This window comes from Dipteris shenzhenensis, chromosome 18, assembly GCF_047967505.1.
Source record: "Dipteris shenzhenensis isolate YYH24624 ecotype China chromosome 18, Dip_SZ_1.0, whole genome shotgun sequence".
Classification (NCBI taxonomy): Eukaryota; Viridiplantae; Streptophyta; class Polypodiopsida; order Gleicheniales; family Dipteridaceae; genus Dipteris; species Dipteris shenzhenensis.
This window is the reverse complement of record NC_141613.1, coordinates 18,490,904-18,511,995: the sequence shown is the minus strand read 5'-3', so window position 1 is coordinate 18,511,995 and position 21,092 is coordinate 18,490,904. Positions and strand designations below refer to the sequence as shown.

The 21,092-nt window shown below is 46.3% G+C and overlaps 2 protein-coding genes across 3 annotated transcripts in view; one reads left to right on the top strand and one right to left on the bottom strand.

Moving 5' to 3' along the window:
* The window catches only part of LOC147890896 (protein REVEILLE 8-like), a 40,308-nt gene extending 32,162 nt beyond the window's left edge, over window positions 1-8,146 (top strand). The window contains exons 4-6 of the mRNA XM_087389838.1: window positions 6,675-6,788; window positions 6,999-7,108; window positions 7,951-8,146. Of these exons, the coding sequence (XP_087245964.1) occupies window positions 6,675-6,788; window positions 6,999-7,108; window positions 7,951-8,013 (287 nt within the window). The 3' untranslated portion in view covers window positions 8,014-8,146. The remainder of the gene's footprint in view (window positions 1-6,674; window positions 6,789-6,998; window positions 7,109-7,950) is intronic.
* A 4,925-nt stretch (window positions 8,147-13,071) lies between these two features.
* The window catches only part of LOC147890895 (receptor homology region, transmembrane domain- and RING domain-containing protein 1-like), a 44,060-nt gene continuing 36,039 nt past the window's right edge, over window positions 13,072-21,092 (bottom strand). The window contains exons 4-6 of one of the 2 annotated variants that reach the window (XM_087389943.1): window positions 13,852-13,938; window positions 13,714-13,758; window positions 13,072-13,506 (exon numbers count right to left, since the gene is read on the bottom strand). In XM_087389943.1, coding sequence (XP_087246069.1) covers window positions 13,493-13,506; window positions 13,714-13,758; window positions 13,852-13,938 — 146 coding nt within the window. In that variant the 3' untranslated portion in view covers window positions 13,072-13,492. Of the gene's footprint in view, window positions 13,507-13,713; window positions 13,939-21,092 lie in introns of both variants that reach the window. The other variant, XM_087389942.1, reaches the window with a different exon arrangement.

Sequence of the window (21,092 nt, the reverse complement as noted above, 5' to 3'; positions counted from 1 at the left end):
GCATTAAAAGGAGACCACATCTGGGAGGTCACCATCTATGGACGAGGCGTTTTCCTCATCCAACTGAGCTCCCCCGACACTGCCTCGACACTTGTGGAGCAGAGCCCCATCCTCCTCAGCCCACATCTTGTTTACCTCTTTCCTTGGTATCATGGGTTTACAGTGGAGGACATGGATAAGACACACCATGTTCCACGTTTCCTTGTTACACTTCGCTTTCCAGGGCTCCCCAAGGAGTATCGAGCCATCCTCCCTTCCATTGGTTGGGCATTTGGCATAGTGTTCGAGTCCCCACCAGAGTCGGCCGCCTCAGTTTTAGCAGATGATGTAGTCCCCAGGATCAGACTGGTGGTTGAGAGCATAGAGTCCCTCCCAGAGTTGATCCTTCTCGAGACCTTTGAAGGGGGCACACTTCGCTAGAGGGTGAAGATTTCTGGGTTTTTGACCAGTGTCTTTGGTGCAGACCGATGGGTCGCCTCGCCAGAGATTGCCCTCGTGGCCTCCCTCGTGCGCCCCCTCCCTCCCTCCGCAAAGTACACAAGAGTCAGCAGGCTCGGGCACAACGTCCTCTCAGGTAGGAGCAGCAGGAGTCTCAAACCCCTTGGGTTACCCCCTCAGAAGGGGACTGGACCCAATTTAAAAAGAAAAAGAACCCAAGCAAGCAGGTCCACAAGTGCCGCAGGCAGAGGGCCAATCGCAGAGTGAGGGACAGGATTGACCGAGAGGTCCCGAAGGAGGAACAACAGGAGCCACCTCCTCCAGTGGCAGGGGCCACCACCCATCCAGACGGTCCTCCAGCTTCGGAGGTTCAACCTCCAATTCCACCCTTGCAGCAACAGCGAGCCCCAAGAACTCCAGATGTGGTGATGGCGGAAGCTGCAGACGCTAGCCCAATGGGGCCGCGGAGGAGCCGATCCAGAGCCCCGATGAGCCTAACCAACAAGGGGGCCTTGTGGTCCTTGTGCCTCCTCCTCCCCCTCCTCGCCCTCCCCCCCCAAACCCTTTCCCCTCTTCTTCTTCACTTCCCCCTCCCCCTCCAAGGTTCCCCCCGCCTCAGTCCCTCCTCCTATAGTCACCCTCACCACCCGCCCCCCTCCCTCTATCCCCCGCGTCCCCACTGCTCCCTCTCCTGTTGTCCCCCTCTCCATTTCAGCAGCAGGTTCTTCCTTCCGCTTCGACATCCCTACCAGCTGGCAAGAGAACGATGACGCCCCCTTCTGCCTCCTCATCACAACAGCAGGTCTGTTCAGGGAGGGATCCTGAGGGACAAGGCTCATCTTCCCAATTAGCGGCCCTTAACCAGCCTGGGCATCCCTTACCGCAGTACTTCTAGAAGTTAGGACCCTGGAACTACTTGGAGGTTCCGGACTCTTATCCTCTACCTTTGGAGGTAACGCTCATGGTCCTTCAGCCCCGAAAGGGGGGTTTGATCAGTGCAGTGGGATCTCCGACACACCCCGTTTGGAGATTTTCGTTTGCCTCCATAGGGGTGGAGAAATGGTCCCCGGAGTTGTTCGATGCTATTTTGGGGAATCAGATTACACTCATGATGGATGAGTGGATGGGGTCACATGGACTAGACCTTTGGTACGCCCATGGTGCGGAGGTGAACTTTCAGTTGAGCTTCACGCATGAGGAGCCGGTGTGTGGTTTGGCGACAAGAGTTATCAAATTGCTGCTGGAGGCAAAGGTGGAGTAGGCACACCTTTGGTCCCTCTAGAAGTGTGCGGAGCTGTTCGGGGTGGAAGCCTCCTTCATGATGAAGTGGGCACGGAAGGTGGGCACGGAAGATCGGTATTGAGGCCGGTATCCACACTAGTACGGCAATGCATAGATAATGACTACTCGCCCTCTAAACCCCCGGCAAAATCACACAAAGCAATCTTTCTGGGACGGGCACCCACTCACAGGAGAGCCTTGTTCCCGACTCTCCCATCCTCATGAGCTGGACCATAGTGAGTTGGAACATACACGGGCTCCACAACCATGTTCGTAGCCAGCCGCAGTACCTGATACTCCGGCAGGAGTTGTAGAGGACAGTGGTAGGATGGGCAGTGGACATCCTTATGATTCAGGAACACATGTTTTTAGCTTCAAACATCAGACGATGCCATCACCTTCTCCCAAGGAGAGGTCAAGAGGAGTGGTCCCCTACGGTAGGACAGAGTGGAGGGGTCTACATCTCAGTCTCATAGACTTTGGCCCCAGAGGTCTACGTCCAAGGCGAGCTCGAGACGGGCAGTTTGGATGGGAGTTCGGACGGGAGAGTCCAGGATCGGGATCCTGAATGTGTAGGCCCAAGCGTGCAGACATCATTGCCCGACCTTTTGGAGGAGGCTGTCAGAGTGTCTTCTGGATGTAGACTCCTAGAGTGTTGGAGGTGACTTCAACAACCTGGAGTTTGGGGAAGACAAGCAGGGCGGAGCCTCTTTTTTTGAGATGCCAGCAGCAGAGCATAGCACCTGGGAGCAGTTCATTTTCATAGTCAGTGGCAGAGACTGGTGGAGAGAGCCAGATTTCAGCAGGACACCTAGCAGCCTTCTCTTCTCCTTCTGACAGAGGAGACATGATGGATTACTAGAGAGACTAGACTGTTTCTATGTTGGGACTGGGCACTACACAGAGACGGATCTATCGGGATTCTGGTAGGTACCACGATGTCAGACCACTCTTTAGTGGTACTTCACTTGGATTAGTCCCGCTGAGGTCTCTCCCAGAAGGGGGTCCGCATTCCAGAGGACCTCCTGCAGGACAAGGAGATTCAGCAGGTCATGGCAGGGATTTGGGAACAGTTAGAGATGGCACCCTGTGAGGGCTGGGCTACGTGGGTGTCCGATGCGATTCAGAGGAGCAGTGAGGAGCTGCAGGCTCACGCCCTTCGGTGGAGGAGCACCCTTTAGGAGCGAGAGCGGGCTTTGAGGAGAAACCTCGCATCCATCGAGAGGCTCAGGGAGCAGGGCCCAACGTCTCAGTGGCTTAGTGGCAGATTCGAGAGCGCTTGTGTGGAGCTCTAGGACACAGAGGTGCGGCGGGCTGAGTTTTCCTATCATTCCTTCCAGGCCCGATGGGTGCAGTAGTAGGGGACAAGATGACAAAGCAGTTCTTTCAGACCACTGGGCCCCGATCGGGGCAAGCACACAGTTACAGTGTCTCCGAGACTCGCAGGACATCGTGCACACTGACTTGCAGAAGATTCTGGACATGACCATGGGTTTCTACATCCAGCTCTTTCAGACGGAGAGGATGACCCCAGCTGGTCTTGTGGCCCGAGAGCTAGTTTGGGATCACGTTCTGCTAGTAGTCTCGCAGGACTTATGCAACAGACTTAAGGAGCCTTTCACAGATGAGGAGCTCTAGGAAGCCCTCAAGGCTCTCCCGACCCAAAAGTGCCCGGGTGAGGATGGCTTGACTCCGACCTTCTTCCGGAACTTTTGGGAGATTATCTCCACCCCTTTCTGTCTAGCTTGCCAGGAGATTTTTGACACAGGCCTTCTCCCTCAATCTTTAAGCAGGGGGTGGATTTGTTTGATCCCGAAAGGGGGAGATAGGTCAAACATCCGACAGTGGAGGCCAATCACTGTGCTTGATACTACATACAAGATCCTCGCCAAGGTCTTGAGTTTGCGGTTATGGCCCCACCTTACCGACATCATCCATGACACACAGACTGGGTTTGTCCAGGAGCGTAGCATCCTGGACAACATCTTCACGTTCTGGGAGGCAGTGGATTGGTCTAGGAGTCACAGCCGTTGGCCGTGCTTCTCTTGGACTTTGAGAAGGCCTACGACAGGGTGGAGTGGTCTTTCTTGGAGGGCACTATGAGGAGATTGGGTTTCTCAGAAAGATGGGTCAGAGGAGTTTCAGCGCTATATACAGGGAGCTCTAGCCAGATGCTTATCGGAGGACACACAGGCGAGGCCTTTCCTCTCTCGCTCAGTCCGCCAGGGCTGCCCACTTGCTCCCTTCCTCTTCTTGTTTGTGGCGGAGGCTTTGGGCTACTATTTGAGATCACAGGTGGCGGGTCTCACAGGGCTGAAGCTCCCAATCAGACAGGAGGAGGAGCTACTTGACTCAGAGTTTGCAGATGACACGACCTTGTATGGTGAGGGCACCACAAGTCTGGAGAGAGTCAAGGGCGCCCTAGCTATTTATTGTGAGGCCTCGGGGGCACGGATCAACTGGATGAAATCCATAGGTTTCTTCACAGGCTTTGAGGAGACATAAGAGATTCGGGAGTGGGGAAATGACTTTGGCTTCAAATGGATACCGCGGGGCCGGACAGCGAGATACCTCGGATGCCAGGTGGGTATTGACATTACAGCAGAGTAGGAGATTGCCTCTATCCTTGAGAGTGTTCGGCGCAAGCTTCTCTATTACAGCTCGGCCAAACTCTCCTTAGCAGGTTGCGCGTTAGTGGCAAACCAGTTCCTTCTTGCCACGGCCTGGTATATCGCCTCCTGTTGGTGCTTTCACAGAGATGCATTAGGCAGCTCTGACGGTTGGTACGGAACTTCCTTTGGGCAGGTTCAGATGGCACGAGGAACACTAGGGCCCGAGTAGCTTGGTAGACAGTGATCATGCCGCAGGCACTGGGAGGCTTGGGTGTCATTGATCCGGAGATGAAGAGCAGGGTCCTTTTGGGGAAGTTGGTGGTTTGTGGCCTCACCCCAGGGGCAGAGCCTTGGAAGCTGTCTTACAGCGAGGGCTTCTAAGAAACACCCCACGCACTAGGGAACATTGGCAACCTTCACATCGATGGATCTTCTCAGAGGCCCCCCTTACGGGAAAGGGCTCCCCCCTGATGAGGAGTCTTCACAAGATATGGCAGAGACTGGCAGGGGGTCTCATCCGTGCTTCGCCCAGATGCAGAGAGGGGTTTGAGCGCCAGCTCCTTATGTGGGACCCAGAGATCAGAGATCAAGAGGGCCGTATGCTCAGACAACGGACTCACATTGGTTGGGCACAGTGGGACAGTGGTCCAGCAGGGTCCTTTGGCCATTGGAGCAGACTACCTATGGAGACAGAGGCGAGGCTTGATGCCCTAGCGCATCTGCGAGGGGCAGGGCAGTGGATGGGCGAGATTGACTTAGCCATTCCGGAGTCCTGGTGGGAAGGACTTCACGTTTGGAGAGACATCAGATGGTTGGGGCAGTTTTCCCGTACTGGTGTTCCCTTGAGGATGTTGATGCAGCGTGGCAGCACGCACCCCGGCTTCTTCCGTGTAGGACCTGGAGGCCTACTTCAGGCACTCACTGATACGAGATGGATGGGAGTCTTGATGGGATACACTGGCAGATGATCAGAGTGGTGGGCTGTTTGGGAAAGGAGTGGCACATTGACCCTCCCAGTATTTCAGAGCAGGATGCCTCTAGATGGTGCCTTTGGCTGTGGGAGGGTAGACCCCTGAGGGAGGTCCAGTGGGATCCGGGAGAGTGGTTCTGGCCCTCCAAGGGCGGCCTAGCTGAGTAGGTGGATGAGGTGCCCTTCTTTTTCTACACCACACGGATTGGCAAGAGGCTTCAGATGGACTCGTTGAGGTGGACCCCTTCGAGGGAGAGACATTGGGTGACCTAGAGAGTGCCCCGAGATGTGCGATCCAGGTTCTGGACACGGTTGTGGTCCAGCTTGCGGCCGAGGAAGATCTCTTACTTCTTCTAGTTGGCCGCCCACGGAGGCTTGCCCATCGGACCGTGGTTGGAGCAGATGCAAGTGGATGGGTAGTGCCATTGTTGCTCCAATGGTGCCCTGGAGACTATCCCGCATTGCGCGTGGAGCTATCGTAGCGCAGCGAGGATCTGGATGGGAGCCCTCAAGATCATGCCACGTATGCAAAGTCTTCATAGAGACTACACCTGGGGGATGGTGGCTTGGTTGACAGAGGGAGGACACGCGTTTCAGATTGATGAGATCTCCCCAGCATATAGGGTTAGAGCATCCAGAGGATCGCACTCCACGAGGCAGTCCCCCCTGACAGTCTAGCTTCTCCTCCTCCTAAGGAGGACAGTGTCTAGGAGGTGGTAGCCAGCATCACGGCTTGGAACATTTGGGTGGCTCGCTGCAGTCTTGTGATGGGTGAGCACCCGGTTCCACCTGCGGCTATCCTAGTTGCCATATGGTAGGATATCATTTACACTCTATGGTCACCTGGGAGCATGGGACTCCAGGCTCCAAGGCGACTATCGAGAGGCGCGCTCGTTTCTGCAAGGCTTGGCCTGCAGGTGTTTTCTACATCTTGACTCCGCGAGGGATTCGCTGGCTGTATAGTCCCCCCACTTGGCTGTTAGCCCCAGTTCCAGAGATCCCCTAGGCAGTGAGCTGGGTTTCTCTGGAACAGGCCGGTTTTTCTTTAAGCCTTTTCCCGGTTTTTGTTCCATACTCAGCACCTTTGAGGCTGCTGTCTTGTATGAAAATCTTTCAAGCATTAATAGAAGGTTCCTTTCTTTGGAAAAAAAAAAAACACTGGCTAACTTACGAAAGCATCTCTCAACCACAAGGATGAATATGAGCATCCCTGTTTTGACACTTATTTCTTTGTAAATGTGAGCAACAGTTAGTGATGCTCATCCTTTTCCTTATTTTGTTCCATGTTATGCCAAAGAGACATGTAAGCTTCTCATTTCCTGCCGATATCAGTATTGGAGTGCAATTAAATCAGTTTATAATTTTCTTTTCAGTGAGCAGGGACAGTGGAAGCTACTGTAGCATTGGTGATGGAAATTTTCTAGTTGACTCTTCTCTACAAAGGTTGGGTCAAACTGAGGCAAATCCTGACCTTGTGGAGAATAAAGGTTTGTCTTGAAGCTATTTCCCTTGCTTGCAATGATTGTTCCTTTGCAATTCCCATTGACAGAAAAAGAGACATGTTTCTTTTTAGACACACAGCAGATTACATTGCAATCACCAACGTCTGCCAAGATGACATTGTGTTGGATCATGTATGTTTGATATTCATGTTGGATACGCCTCTAAACTTGGATTTGTTCTATCATATTTCCCAGTTGCCCCTGACTTTGCAAAGGTATACAACTATCTTGGAGGTATATTTGATCCAAATACTGCTGGCCATCTTGAAGAGTTGAAGGAGATGGCTCCAATCAATTATGAAACGGTATGCAACTATTTATGGAGTCATTACAGAATGTGTATGACGTGGTTAATTTCAGTTAGCTTTTATTTTGACAAGCAGTTTTTGAAAAGTGCTAGGAAAGGCATGGGTTACCTAAGTGGCCACATAAACACGATGGTTGTCGCTGTCGTTTTGCCCTCAAATTTGAAGAATTCTCTCTAGCTTTACTTCTCTAAAAACCATAACATGGGGTCTAATCTTCTTTTGGTATGCGTGGCATTCCAAACAAAAGCTAGAATTTTTTCTTTCCATGCTGCTGCATGATTAAACCAAGTTTTTCCAAAGCTTTATTTGTCCTTGTGCTGCTGCTTTTATTTACTAGAGGGTTGTCTTTAAACCAGGGTGAAAGTTCTGCAGGGTTGGATTGGAAATGCACACGTACCCTTTGGAATATCTGAATTTGTTCTTGATTTCATGTACTTTTGAGTTTTTTAAATCTATGGTGAGTCTCATGCTTGTGTACCAAAATTGGAAAAATTGGAACCATGGCAGATAAAAGGATGGGACTTTTTTTCCCAACTTAGGATTATTTGTTTTTGTTTTTGGGTGGTTTTACAAAGCTCAAAAGCTCCATGGGTACGTGTGCATATCTGAATTTGTTCTTGATTTCGTTTACTTTTGAGTTTTTAAAATCTATGTCGAGTCTAGTGGTGGTTTACCAAAATTGGAAAAATTGGAACATGATAATGCGGCTGTGGCAGATAAAGGATGGGACTTGTTTCCCTAACTTAGGGTTTCTTTATTCTTGTTTTTAAGTGGTTTTACAAAGCTCAAATAATGTGGTTGGCTACGATACTGAAGATTATCCTATGTTGGCTCCACAGATTTTGCTGCTGATGAGCAACCTCTCAGTCAACTTGTCGGGCCTCGACTTGAAAAGCTTTTAATGTTTAATATCACCGTGAGACATTTGAGAATGTAAGCTATTTAAAGTAGAAGGTTGCATTACATTTTCAGAAGTCCTGTGTATTATAGTCAATATTGATCTATATATATTTTTTGGTGTTGTTGATTTGGTCATCTGGTTGCATAAGTAGGTATAGAAGTCCTGCCTACCTACTTTGTCAAAGAGGGTGTATCTTCTTTACGATTAACAGAACCATTCTTAGCTTGATCACCAAACACTTGTTGAACAGCTTCACCTTCTTGTCATCATTAGGCAGTGAGGTTGCTTGCTTACATGCTTTGAGGATCAATGGATTTTTTCCCACCCTTTTTATTAACATTACTTCCACTATGCTTCTGGGACACCTTCTCACCACCATCCTTCACAATGTACCACTCATGATTTGACATCGCGTGCCTGTCACTAGATTTCTTTGTACCTCACCAATGGTCTTTAGATGGAGCCTCCAAATTGTTTCCATGCTTTGATAAGCTCCTCCTTGCAAGCAAAACACCCAAATGAGTATTTAGAAAAAGGACCAAAGCTAATAGCCTGGGTATGTAAAATCCTGTTTGAAACATTATAACAAACTAGCCAAACTTCTCCGTAGAGCGATTCTATGAGGTCCAATCCCAATTGACACCGTGGGGAGGTCGAGCAAAATAAGTGGTAAGCAATAAGTTGCTTAGTAAGCATGTTTGTATTCCAACAATCCATCCAATTACAAAGGCAACTAGGGAAAACCACCATGACAATGCTCGGCAATGTCAAAGGCCTCCACTAAAACACCTAGACCACATCACTACCATAAAAAAGAGAAATCCTTATGATCAAATCTTGCATAGCACCAAAATCACAACCCCATAGAAAAAGGCCTTTACTTATGTACTACGTTGAGAAAGCATGTGAAATATCATATAAACCGCTATCTAAGTTCATCATAAGATGAAATTCTACCCTTGAGAAGAAACAACAATGTTGGCTAGGTTGGTGACCTCTTGCGTGATTTTCGGAGGAATTTTGCTAGCCGCAAGTTACTACTTGTACATGCTAGAAAAGCTTGCAAAACGCAAGACCTTCATCGCATTTGACACCTACTCAAACTAAAGAGACTCAACATTCTCATTTGTCACACAAGTTAAGCTTCATTTTATTGAACATGCATGGCCTAACCTACCTCGCCTTCCACCTATACTTGCACTTGCATCTATGACATAGCTTGCAACAATCAAAGTCTCACTCAACAAACAAATCAAAGCACATGATACACACTTTTTCATGCCCCCTAAGCCAATGCATAAATGTAAGATAAAAGAGCCACTAAATTAACTTTGAGGATATTTTGATGGTGATGGTTATTTGGGATAGTTGCTTGAGTTTCCATTTGATATGGTCCCTGTTGCTAAGTTTTTTTCCTTCCTAAGAATGTATGAAAGACAAGCACGGATTGTTTTATTACTCTAGGCAATTTCATCCTTCATTGCACCATGTGGTATGAGTGTGGTCATTGGTCTCCTACCATAACCATTGAAATCAATGTCTTCTTTTGGTTTTCTCATATATTGAAATTGGATCTTTTGTGTTTTTCATATACTCTCAAAGCTTTGTACTTTGAATTTGAGCCGGTGATTGCTTAAAGGGTGTATCATTTCACTACCCTATCTTTGGAAGTGAGAGCAAATCTTTTGTTGTTGACATTTGTGCTATTTACAAGAAATTGGCTATCATGAGAGTGTTGATTATGTAGCCATCATGCAACCTTGAGCCTTTTTGAAGCTATGAATCTTAAAATTTCAAAGGCCCACTTTTGTAAGGATTGAATGAACTCATCAAATTGTCACTTTTCTAAATTGTACTTGGATATGGTGATTGCTCTTACCTTTAAATTTTCATTATCCATTCCAAGGGGATTAACTCATCTTGTGTGTGGCCTACTCCCTCTTTGCCGAACTTTGATCTCGTAATGAAAATTTATGCAATTTTCAATGATTTTTAGTGCTTGCCCTTTGGCATTCTCATAGTACAGTTAGGGTGTCTGATAATGTTTGTCAAGACGGTTTAAGTCCTTTGCAATGTGCTTTATTCCTTGCTTGGTCAAGAACCTAATGACACTATACTCAATTTCCTTTCATTAAAAAAAAAAAAACATTTTCTTTTACATCATAGACCAAAGCTAAATTGAAAATAGTTCTGATCAAAGGAAATGCACATAATATTTGTCTAAACTCATTTACCACAACCCAAGACTAAGGGTTGAAGAAAAAAATCCACATATGTCGAACTCAAGGGGATGAAAAAAGAAATAATGAATGTTCATCTCCTATTAGTGGCCAACAAGTTATCTATGCATGCTCCTAAAGAACAAGCTACACCAACCCGCTTCCTAGATAAGATGGGCAACAGAAGACAACTTATTTAGCCATGGGTGGAGTTGAATCCCCAATACCAAAATTAGAGGGCAGCATGATTTGCTAAATAATCAACAATTAGAACCTAGGCAATAATGAATGTCAAGAAGGGGGGTAGTATGTAGCCACATCACCATCTACACGACATATATATAATATACCATTGTAAGACTAGAACATATCCAATCATACAAATTCAGGTTTTTGTTGTTCTAAAGTCTAAATTTCTACAAAGACAATAAAAGAGAACCAAAAAGGAAAAAAATGAGGTAATCAATTTTTTAAAAAAACCCAAAAGGTAGACATACTAAGCATGCAAAGCAATGCTTATGTCGTCATCAGTGCCCAAGCATAAGCAGCTATATTGCGTTTCTAAAGACTCGAGGAGTCTCTCCAATTCTTACTAAAATAGATCAATTAAACAATAGAGAAAATAAACAAGAAAGGAAGAAGGTGACTAAGCAAAACTCTCTCTCTCTCTCTCTCTCTCTCTCTCTCTCTCTCGTATGAATGAATGAATGAATTATTTAAGACATAATAAAACTAAAGGAACCACATTCCTAACTTAGAAAGCACATCACCATCTAGACAACACAAACATCATTTAGATACTACTAGGTGGCAACATCAAGTCAACCTGTCTTTGCAAGCCGATGCACATGTGGCATGAGCTCATTAATATTTTTCCTCTTTGAAGGCCTACACTATTGTTTCTTTGACAATATGGGTAAATAAAATTCAAGGTGTAGTCTTGTTGGACAACTTATTGAAGAATTTTATAATGCCTCCGACCTTCATACCAAAAGCTTACATGGTAGGACTTTGGCACATTTTTTATTATGTTCACATCAAAAAAGTTCAAAAGCATTCTTTCCAAGGTTTGACACTTCTAACCGATGGTGAAGCACACATTGAGAAGTTTTTGTTATGCTTTGGACTGAAAATCAGGGTGAAATGAAGGACTTGTTTTTCTTATATATATATATATACCTTTGAAAGCCTAGAATCCAATCGTACAAATTCAGATCTTCGTTGTTTTTGTTGATGACTTTAGGCTTAAATGTTGCGACCCTGTTCTCCATATGCACCTAAGGTAAGCCTAGATTGACAAAATTGGAAACTGAGGGAAACTTTTTTTGGAGGGTGAAGAGCACCTTCAGATGTAATAAGATCAAGAATCTAGCTGTCAAGTGGTCTAGGCATGCAACCCCAAACACATTCCTGTTGATCTTATTGGAGGTTTGTTTGCTCCAAGAGATCATGCACGTCTCAAGGCTAACTATAGGCAGCTTAGAATGGTGCCATTTAATATCTTGTACACGGTACAACTACAAACACAACTAACCTTTGAGGCAGTCTGACCCTTCTCTCTCCCAAAGATATCTTCCAAACCCTGGGATGCCACACATAGATTGAGTGGGAGCAGTAGAAACACTTCTGAAAGCGTTACTTCTTAAACTTAAATTTGGTGTGAACTTCTGCTTTGAATATCACAAGCTGACCCAAGACCAATTACAGTTCACCCAACTAGAAAATGTCCCTTGATACACAGTCACTGATGAACAAGAAAATGGAATGGAATTATGTTTGATGTAATCATAGCATCACTACCCATACCCGTATCACATGTCCTTTGAGCTGATATAAACCAATGGTACATTTCATGCTGAATATGTTTACAAGACTGATGACACAGTAGCAGTAAGAAAAGGTATACAAAAAAAATGCCGCCTCAGTCAGTACAAAGTTTCTTAGGAGACTTACATGTTACATGATCTAATAGAAGATTTAACTTCTAGTCATTCATGGGCTACAATGTCTAATAAGCATTGGTCACTGTATGTAAAAAACCACCTCTCACGATTGATCATACATAAGAATCTCAAGACAAAACAGCCGGGCAGAATAGGGAGTGAGATAACCACATAGGCCCCTTTTTGTATAATGTGTACAGCAAAATCTGAACACTGTAATTAACGAAGTCCCTTTTGTTTTGCAGGCTAATGTCCAGGTGATTGCAGAGCTCATCAGCAGAACCTTGTTACTACGATAGCATATCTCTCTTGAAATCAAGAGCAATTCTTCATTTCTATAAACTTAAACTCAACAACATTTCATCCTCCCTTGCAATCAACTGCAGCACTTTATTTCTACATACACTGCTTCAAACAACCTTCACTACAATTTACATTCAAGATTTCATTATCCAAACATTAGTTGTCCATAAGGCAAACACTAGAGACAACCGTGTCAGCTATCTTTAAAATGTGTGATTTCGTTATACTATAACGCTAGCACTTCGTTAACTAGAAATGGTAGGAAAATTCAGCCTCAGCAGCTATCTTAAAAATATGTCATTTCTTTTTACAACTCTAGCACTTCATTAACTAGAAATGGCAAGGATTCCAAGGGTCTGGGTGCTTATTGGGTTTTACTTTTGGAACAAAAAAATGTTAATAACAAGGAGCAATGTATTCTACTGCTGCCAGAATTTGTTTTAAGGCAGCTGACTAACGCCATGGTCCTTTACAATGCCTGCATTAGCTTAGGGAAGCATTTCTTCTGGTCACTGATAGCACACTTCTCCCTGTCCACCCATTGTAATGGTCAAAGACACCATATTACAAGCACGAGGAATTTCACCACACAAATCATCGAATGAAATTTTATTCAAATAAAACATTATCCAACCAAAGCATGCCCAACTTCATCTGAAGCCAGCTTGTTCAAACTTCACAAAACGTGGCTACAGCACACTCCCAAACCTCAATAAGTTCTTGCCATTATGACATTTTATACATTCGGACTTGCAGCTACATAGCGAGCTCCCTTGCCCATATTGAGCGACAAAAAATAAACTTTCACACAGAGTGTCACAGGATCTGTTCACTGGCAAATACTGAATCTATGGCCGATGTGACTGTATGCATGTGATCACACATTGAGCCATGGTCATCCAAGCAGGTATCATATCCCACAAAGATTATTTGGTCCTGAATGTTGTCATGGCAACATCTTCCTCAGAAGAATCTGGGCTACTCGTCCATATAATGACTAGTATAATGCAGTTGTTCAGCAATTATCATCTGCATTGACATGTGGCAGTATTTTTGAACACGGGAGTTGTGAGGGAAATGCCTTTCATCAAGAGGAGATTAGCAACGAAAAGGCAACAAGCTGAAGAACTTTTTTTTTGTCAATAACAATCCGTAAACAAGACTCTGAAGCATCTTTTAAAAAAACAAGACTTTGAAGCATCTTAGCAAGGCACTTTGATGAGTTCAATTTTGTACCTGGGGAATGATGTGATGATCCAGCTGCAGATGTTTCAGAGGCGACTGGAACAGATGAAACCATAGATGTCATGGTAGATCCCATATACCTGGATATCGAATTCAAAAGGGGAGTATGCTCTGAAGGAGGTGGCTTACCACCCTTAAAATGGGCATCCCTTTTACAAATGGGACAAAATGGCCTACGAGTAGTGAGCCATTGATCAATACATGCCACATGAAAATCTGCACATAAGAGGAAGAAAAAATAACTATGTATTTAGCTGCATTCATTTGTCAGAGGAGTCAACCTCAGCAGCTAATGCTTTTAAAGCAACATTGATTAAAAAGGGCTGTTTTTAAAACTTGTTTTGATACTGAACCTCATCTTTCATGACATTCTGGCCTTAATATGACATGAACCAGAAAGTAACATCCTACTTCTGCGGAACTATTATATGATCCAACACACACACGCACGCGTGTGCACACACACAAGATTTGACTGCATTCTGACCATAAAGTCGCTCAGAATCAGGCCATTTAGAGACCAACAGCACATGATGCAAGCCATGATGCAGATGCAAACGCAACAGTCAAATAACATCTTCACCTGGATGTTCCAGCTCCAAGAGATGAGGGAAGTGGCTCAGAAAGCCAAAGAAACCCGCAAACGTAAGGCTCACAAGGCAAACTGGATCAACATCTCTTGATTTCCCTATGAATTAGCGTTGTTATAGACAGTTCAACAGTCCGCCAAATCTCATTCCCGGGAAGTTCAACTTCTTAAGGTATGATGGCAATCGTTGTTTTTTCCATACGTTACCATACGCATACGTCATACGAGTACGGAAGTATGATTGGAGTATGGTTCAGCCCCTGGGGCTGAAACATACGTGACCCTAATTTTACCCCCAAAAAATCAGAAAAATATAGATTGATCATTGTACACATTAGATTGACACAGAGGTATTAAACTTTTAGCTTGAAACTTGAAACTCGTATTAATTTTAAAGTCATCACTCGTGAGTCGTGATTCATCATTCATGAAAGACTCCAACCTCCAAAGACCATAGTCATCTGGATTCTAGATTTTGATACATAATGTCAAATAATGGAATCATATAGATCATAGATCAATCATCAATACTACACCAAAACATCATGATCAAAGAAAGTAGGTACTAGTTACTACACCAAAACATGAAAGGCAAAACATCATAAAGAAAAGGCTGCCAAAGCCCGGAAATAAAGCCTAAAATACATGACAATTCACAACCGATGAGGCTCAAGCCTCAAGCGGCATCTTCATCCTCATCCTCATCCTCAGCATCATCTGCATCAATGCTTGCACCCTCCTCCTCATCCTCCTCATCACTATCATCCTCATCTGCCTCGCCATGGGAATCCAAAAGACTAGAGCTGCTTGAAGCTGCAGCATCCATCCTTCCTATAAGTGTACCAATAGGGGCTGCAGTCTCTTCTCCGCTTGCAAAGCGAGCAGCCTATCATCATCCTTCTCCTTGTTGATCATTTCCAGGGTGACTTCATCTTCTCAAATCCCCTTTCCTTGATAGTATGGATGTATACTAATTTCTCGGTATTCTTTGGAAGCAGCCTATTCCTTCTTTTAGTATGGATAAGAGAGAATGTGCTCCAATTCCTCTCACAAGGAGAAGCACACGTGCCTTGCGAGAACACTCAAAGAGCTAACCGCTGCAAATTTGGTGTGTGAGCCCTAAATGTCTCCCACCATTTCACCCCTTGGTGCATTCTCTTTTCATCCTTTGCAATCGCACGAGTAAATGTGCCTGACATGGACTTGTAAATATCCAACTCATCACATAAGGTGCCCTGGCTGTCAACATCATACTTCGTGTACCACTCTATGACATCCATTTACCCATCATGCACCTCCTTGTCACCGTCTGGATTTTTCTCTCTCCAAATAGGATGGAGAACATACGCTGCCGCATGCAATGGAGAGTGCATCATATCCCACCAGTCAACACACAAGGCTCTAACATCAGCCAGCTTTGAGGAGTCAATCCCATCAATAGTTGCTATCTTCTCGACCATTTGATCAGTGAGCTCATATACAAGTCCCATGGTAGCCCCTTCCCTATCAGCCAGGGAAAGGATCTTTAAAATAGGTGCACAAAGCTTCACAATGAGTCTTGCATCCTACCAAAATGAAGCACCCAATATAATAGAAGTGCGTGCCACCTTCTTCCTGCAATACTAATACTCATCACTGACAACCATGCGGCGCAATCCATTGTATACCCTCTCATCCAACGAGTTTGCTAACATGATAAACATGTAAGCAAACTGTGTTTCTGCTGGTTTCACCAATTCCTTCTTGCAGAATTTTCTTTACATTGCTAACACGGTGTGCTTCCGGGTGACAAATGTCACAATCAAGTCAGCATGTACCAACACTGGCTTCACCCATGCAAGCTTTCCAATGTCCTCAAACAAAAGGTCAAGACAATGGCATGTGCATCTAGTATAGAAACTGTGAGGCCACTCTTCCTCCACCAATTCTCCTGCCTGCACACGTTTAGATACATTGTCCATACACACCTGCACCACATTTTCAGCCCCAACATCAAGAATGGCATCTTTCAGTATCCCAAAGATGTACTCCCCTGACTTATACTGCCCACTTGTGTCCACGGACTTCAAGAAGGCTGAGCCAATAAGCATGAGACCACGATATTGATTATAGGCCGGCGCCGAGTGTCAGACCAGCCATCACAAGCTATGTTGCAGCCATATTTTGTCCACTTATCCCGGAACTGTAACATCTCTTGATCTATGCATGCTGCTTCATTAGTTAGCTCCTTTGTGCGCAAAACATTGTACGATGGAGGCTTGAAGGTAGGTCCAACTTGGCCAATGGCATGAACCATCTCCAAAAAATATGGGCTCCTCACCTTCCAATGAGAAATATCCTCTACAAAGAAAGAACGACGGAGAGCAATGTATGCATCCTTCCATACCTGTGACTCCCATGCCTTGGCCAAGCCTCCCTTTGACATCTTCTCTTTCTTTTGTTTTGGCTCAAATGCACTGGCAAATGCATTTCCACTTGCAGTACCACTCACTGAGGCATCCCCCAAATCAGCCACATCTTCATCAAGCTGTTTTGCAGCCATTTTTAGAGCTGCCTTTTCCTGCAATCTTCGACAAGTATCTTTCATATTTTCGAGAGGAACAGTACACTTCTCAACCCCCAAGCCCCCAAGCCCAAGAAAATGTGCCCTTATACGGGTTGGTCTTCCATCCCATGAATGAGGGTAGTATTTACATTTACAAGTGTATTGGCCCTTCCCCAAAGGCTTCAAGGCCTCTACAAATTCCCATTCTGGTCCTTTTTGTCTTCCCATTTGCAGATCTACAAGCTGCAGATTTGCAAAAGAGGGCAAATAAGGCAAAGAAACAATTTCCAAAAGAGGGCTTGAAGCCCCTGCCCTATTATCTGGCATCAACTAAAGAGAGAGAACTGAGCAGCAAATTGCAATAGCTGCTGCAAAATGGGAAAAGAGAGGAGCCATAGCCGTTACCTTGACGTTTGGAGCAGGTAGAGCATAGAGGCAGGCTGCAGGCTGCAACTGTATGGTGACCACTGACCTCCAAAGCAGGTAGAGGCTGCACAAGGGCTGGAGATGAAAAGTGAAGGGCTGAGGGGACTGCGTGCTGAAGAATAGGGCGAAGGGCTGCCTATATAGGCCCTTGAGACAGCAAGGTCGGCAAGAAGAGGAGGCTCAGGCTAAGGGGAGCTCGAGGCTGAAAGGGCTGCTCTCTAGATAGTTAGGGCAGTGATAGTTTCTACTATGATTGCAGGGCAGAGGACGGCGCTAGTGACGTTCGAGGAGCTGATACCGTTGCTTTTGCAGAAAGAAGCTCGAGAAAAGAAATATGATGGAAAGGATGATAGTAGCTCAGGATAGGAGCGAAGGCAAGGACAAGGGTAAGCTTGGCAAAGGCAAGCCCAAGAAGGACAAATCTGACAACGGAGCGGACTCTTTAGATGAAGAAAACAAGAGGAGGAGGAAGAAAGAGAAGAAATGCTTCTTTTGTGATGCCAGGGCATTTTGTGAAGGACTGCAAGAGGAGAATTGGGGGCTGAGGAGCTGCAGACTTAGCTCAGGAAGGAGCTGACCTTAGGATGCCTACCAGGGTGGTAAAGTGTGGGGATCACGGACGGAGAGTCTAGAGAGGAGCCCGCGGAGATAGTAGGAAAGCTTTTGGTAAGATCAGAGGACCACAGTTTGATGGGACTCTGCAGTATTGTGTCCGGTTTAGGACGGAAATATGCAAGTACCTGGCAGAGGAGATCCACCATGGAGGGAAAATCTGGCAGAGAAGGTTCAGATGCTATCCATACATGGAGAGGACAGAAATGCACAGGGAAAACAGCAAACAAGGGCTGCGTTGACAAGCGGATGGTGTCAGCCTGTGTACAGACCAGTACAGAGCTGACACGTGGCTGTACGGGACTGGTAGGAGCTGGAAGTTGGAACAGAAGCAGAATCTGCAGGAAGGGAAGCGCAGCAGTTCGTGGATGTTTTGGAATGCCTCTGGGCAGTTTTGGGACAGGTATATAAGGCTGGAACTGCCTGGGAGCCACGTGGCCAGGCAGGACATCAAAAGCCTGGAAGAAAGGTCCAAGGAGGGCATTTATGGCCCTGCTGTAGGCAGACCCCTGGGTCGGCCAAAGGTCTATATCCAAAAGGTGAAGGAGACCTAGAGGAGCTGCATACTAAGCTTGAGCTGCCGCCCACCTAGGCTGGCTTTCCGGACAACAAGGTGGAAGGGATCTTTGGACAAAGAGTCTCATAAGCTCATAGGAGCATGCGGACTCAGAGATCTAGAGGTGCCACGCATATAGGAGGAGGACATTTTGGTAATGCATTGTGTCCAGATTTGTGGACGGACAGAAATATATCAGTCTTGCTTCCTGATTTGTCTTGAATGCACTGTTTACTATGGCTTGCACAAACTAAATGAAGTTTGATTCCGTAGTGAAACACTTCCGCATGTAATTCCTGGGCTGATCTACTAGTCTTTTGCTGCAGGATACCCTCCGGTGGGATATCCAATTTCTTACAAAGTCATCATCCATCTCCACCATCGCCTTGAATGGCGCAATGAAAGGATAGTAGGTGGCGAGCAGTATGTGTTAGAATTATTATCATATTTTGGGCACTGGCCAATGTAATGTAATAAGTGGGTTAGGGGCACTTTTCCCTCATTGAGGTTTTTCCCCCTAACCACAGTCTAATCCCTAACTACGGTTAGTGGATAGACAAAACCCCTCACTTCTCTTTTGTACTCACTTCATTTCAGTCCAGTATTCATCAGACTTACGTTCAGCTCACTCTCTTGCTCTCTCTTGCTCTCATTTTGTTCACATTTGGTATCATAGCAGATTCACCTTGCCCGACCTCCTGCTCCCAGCCCGTTAGCTCCTTGCCCGCTTCCAGCCCGAGATCTGCTGCCATCTGTACAACAGTACGAATCCTGTACACGCATGTGCGACGCATTCTATCCGTACAGCTCCCGTTGGAGCTCAACGTCCAGTACAGGTCGTACCCGCATGTGCAACGCATTCTGTCCGTACAACTCCCGTCGGAGCTCAGCGTCCGTACAGGGTCCGTACAGGCCGTACCATCGTACAGCTCTGCTCCCCGTATTGTACTACTGCAGGGTCCCGGCCGTTCATTGCCGTCCGCACAGCTGTCAGGTCCGTACACCTGTAGCGCCGCCTATCTATCGTACTGCCATACAATAGTACGGTCATCTGTACCGTACAACAAGCTCCCGTGGTCATTTTCGTATAGCCGCGTCACCACCATTCCGTATATCAGCCCCTCCGTACATTGTGGGCCGAAGCCACTCCCATCTTGATAGAGGTAGTGGTATCGTCCCCGGATCTTGTAATAGGTTGGGCAGGTGCAAAGAAAGTGTTCCTCTATATCAACCACCCCCAGTGTGCATAGCGTGCAGGTTCGTTGCTCTCTAGGTATATGTGCTGCTCTCCCTGTCTCAATCCTCAGCTGATGGGATGAAACCCGCATCTGCCCAATGGCGTTCCTCAGTGCATGTCAAACTCTTTTGTCCTCGAGATATAGGGGTCTCACAATGAGTCCCTCCTCTGAGACATTCAGGAAGTTGTTACGGTGTCTTGGTGGGGAGCTCCTAATCTCCCCCCCAAGCCCCGGACGTGTGGAGCTGGAGAAGATCTAGCCGTATGATACGGTTAATCTCATCTCGCGGGATCGATTGAGAGACACAGAAGGACAGAGAGAGAGAGAGAGAGAGAGAGAGAGAGAGATTAACGTCCTCAGAAAGCCTCGCAGGCCTATGGGACAAAGTGCAAAGCACGCCAGAAAGGGATAAGAAACTCATACAAGCCACAAGGGGCTGGAGCAAAGAGCACGCTACGGCCCTTACTGAGTACTATGCTGAAAATAAATAAAAATAAAGAAACTCAATAGCTCAAACGAAATATCACTTGCTGTCTGAGGTAGGCTCAAACTGGAACTAGAACTCAAAATCCGAACGGGTACCGTGGTGGCACACCTATGGGCGGTGCAAATGTCTCGGATCTGCGTCTGTCAAACAGTCTCATGATGTGGTGGTGGAGGGGGGCGTGGTCTCCTCGATCTCTAAACTCGCTGAGCTATGTTCAGAGTGACCTCTTGACTCGGGCGGTCTCGTCTGAGGAAAGATATAATAGGTCTCACCTCAATAGAGGGTGGGTGCTCTGGCTCCTCTCCGTGTCGCGAGTGGCCTCTACACCCCTCTCAGAAATCCAGATTGCCCGCATATCAGCTAGCCTCTCCTCCTCCATCCCATTGTGTCCTGGAGCTGACTCAAAGACATAGAAATTTGTGACCCGCCGCTGTGTCCGATCAACCTTTGTACCCTGTGGTCTGGTCACCTCCTGCTACTCTCAGATCTGTCATAGCAGGGTCTCCCTGTGTCGACGCATCTCAAGCAAATAGAGCCCAACGCATACCTAATCATGGAAGTGGATCAATCGTGATAGTGGGCCCAAGCCACTCCCGTTTTGGTAGAGACAATGGTATCGCCCTCGGATCTCGCAGTGGGTGGGGCACGCACAGAGAAATTGCTCCTCTGTCTCAATCACTCCCAATGTGCATACATGCAGATCGGCTGCTCTCTGGGTAAACGTGCTCCTCTCCCTGTCTCAATCCTCGGCTGATGGGATGAAACCCACATCTGCCCAATAGCGATCCTCAGTGCATGTGAGACTCCTCTGTCCTTGAGATACTGGGGTCTGATGATGAACCCTTCCTCTGAGACGCTCAAGAAAAAACATAGGTATTAACTTTTAAGGCCAAGCACGATACTCAAGTCAAACCCCA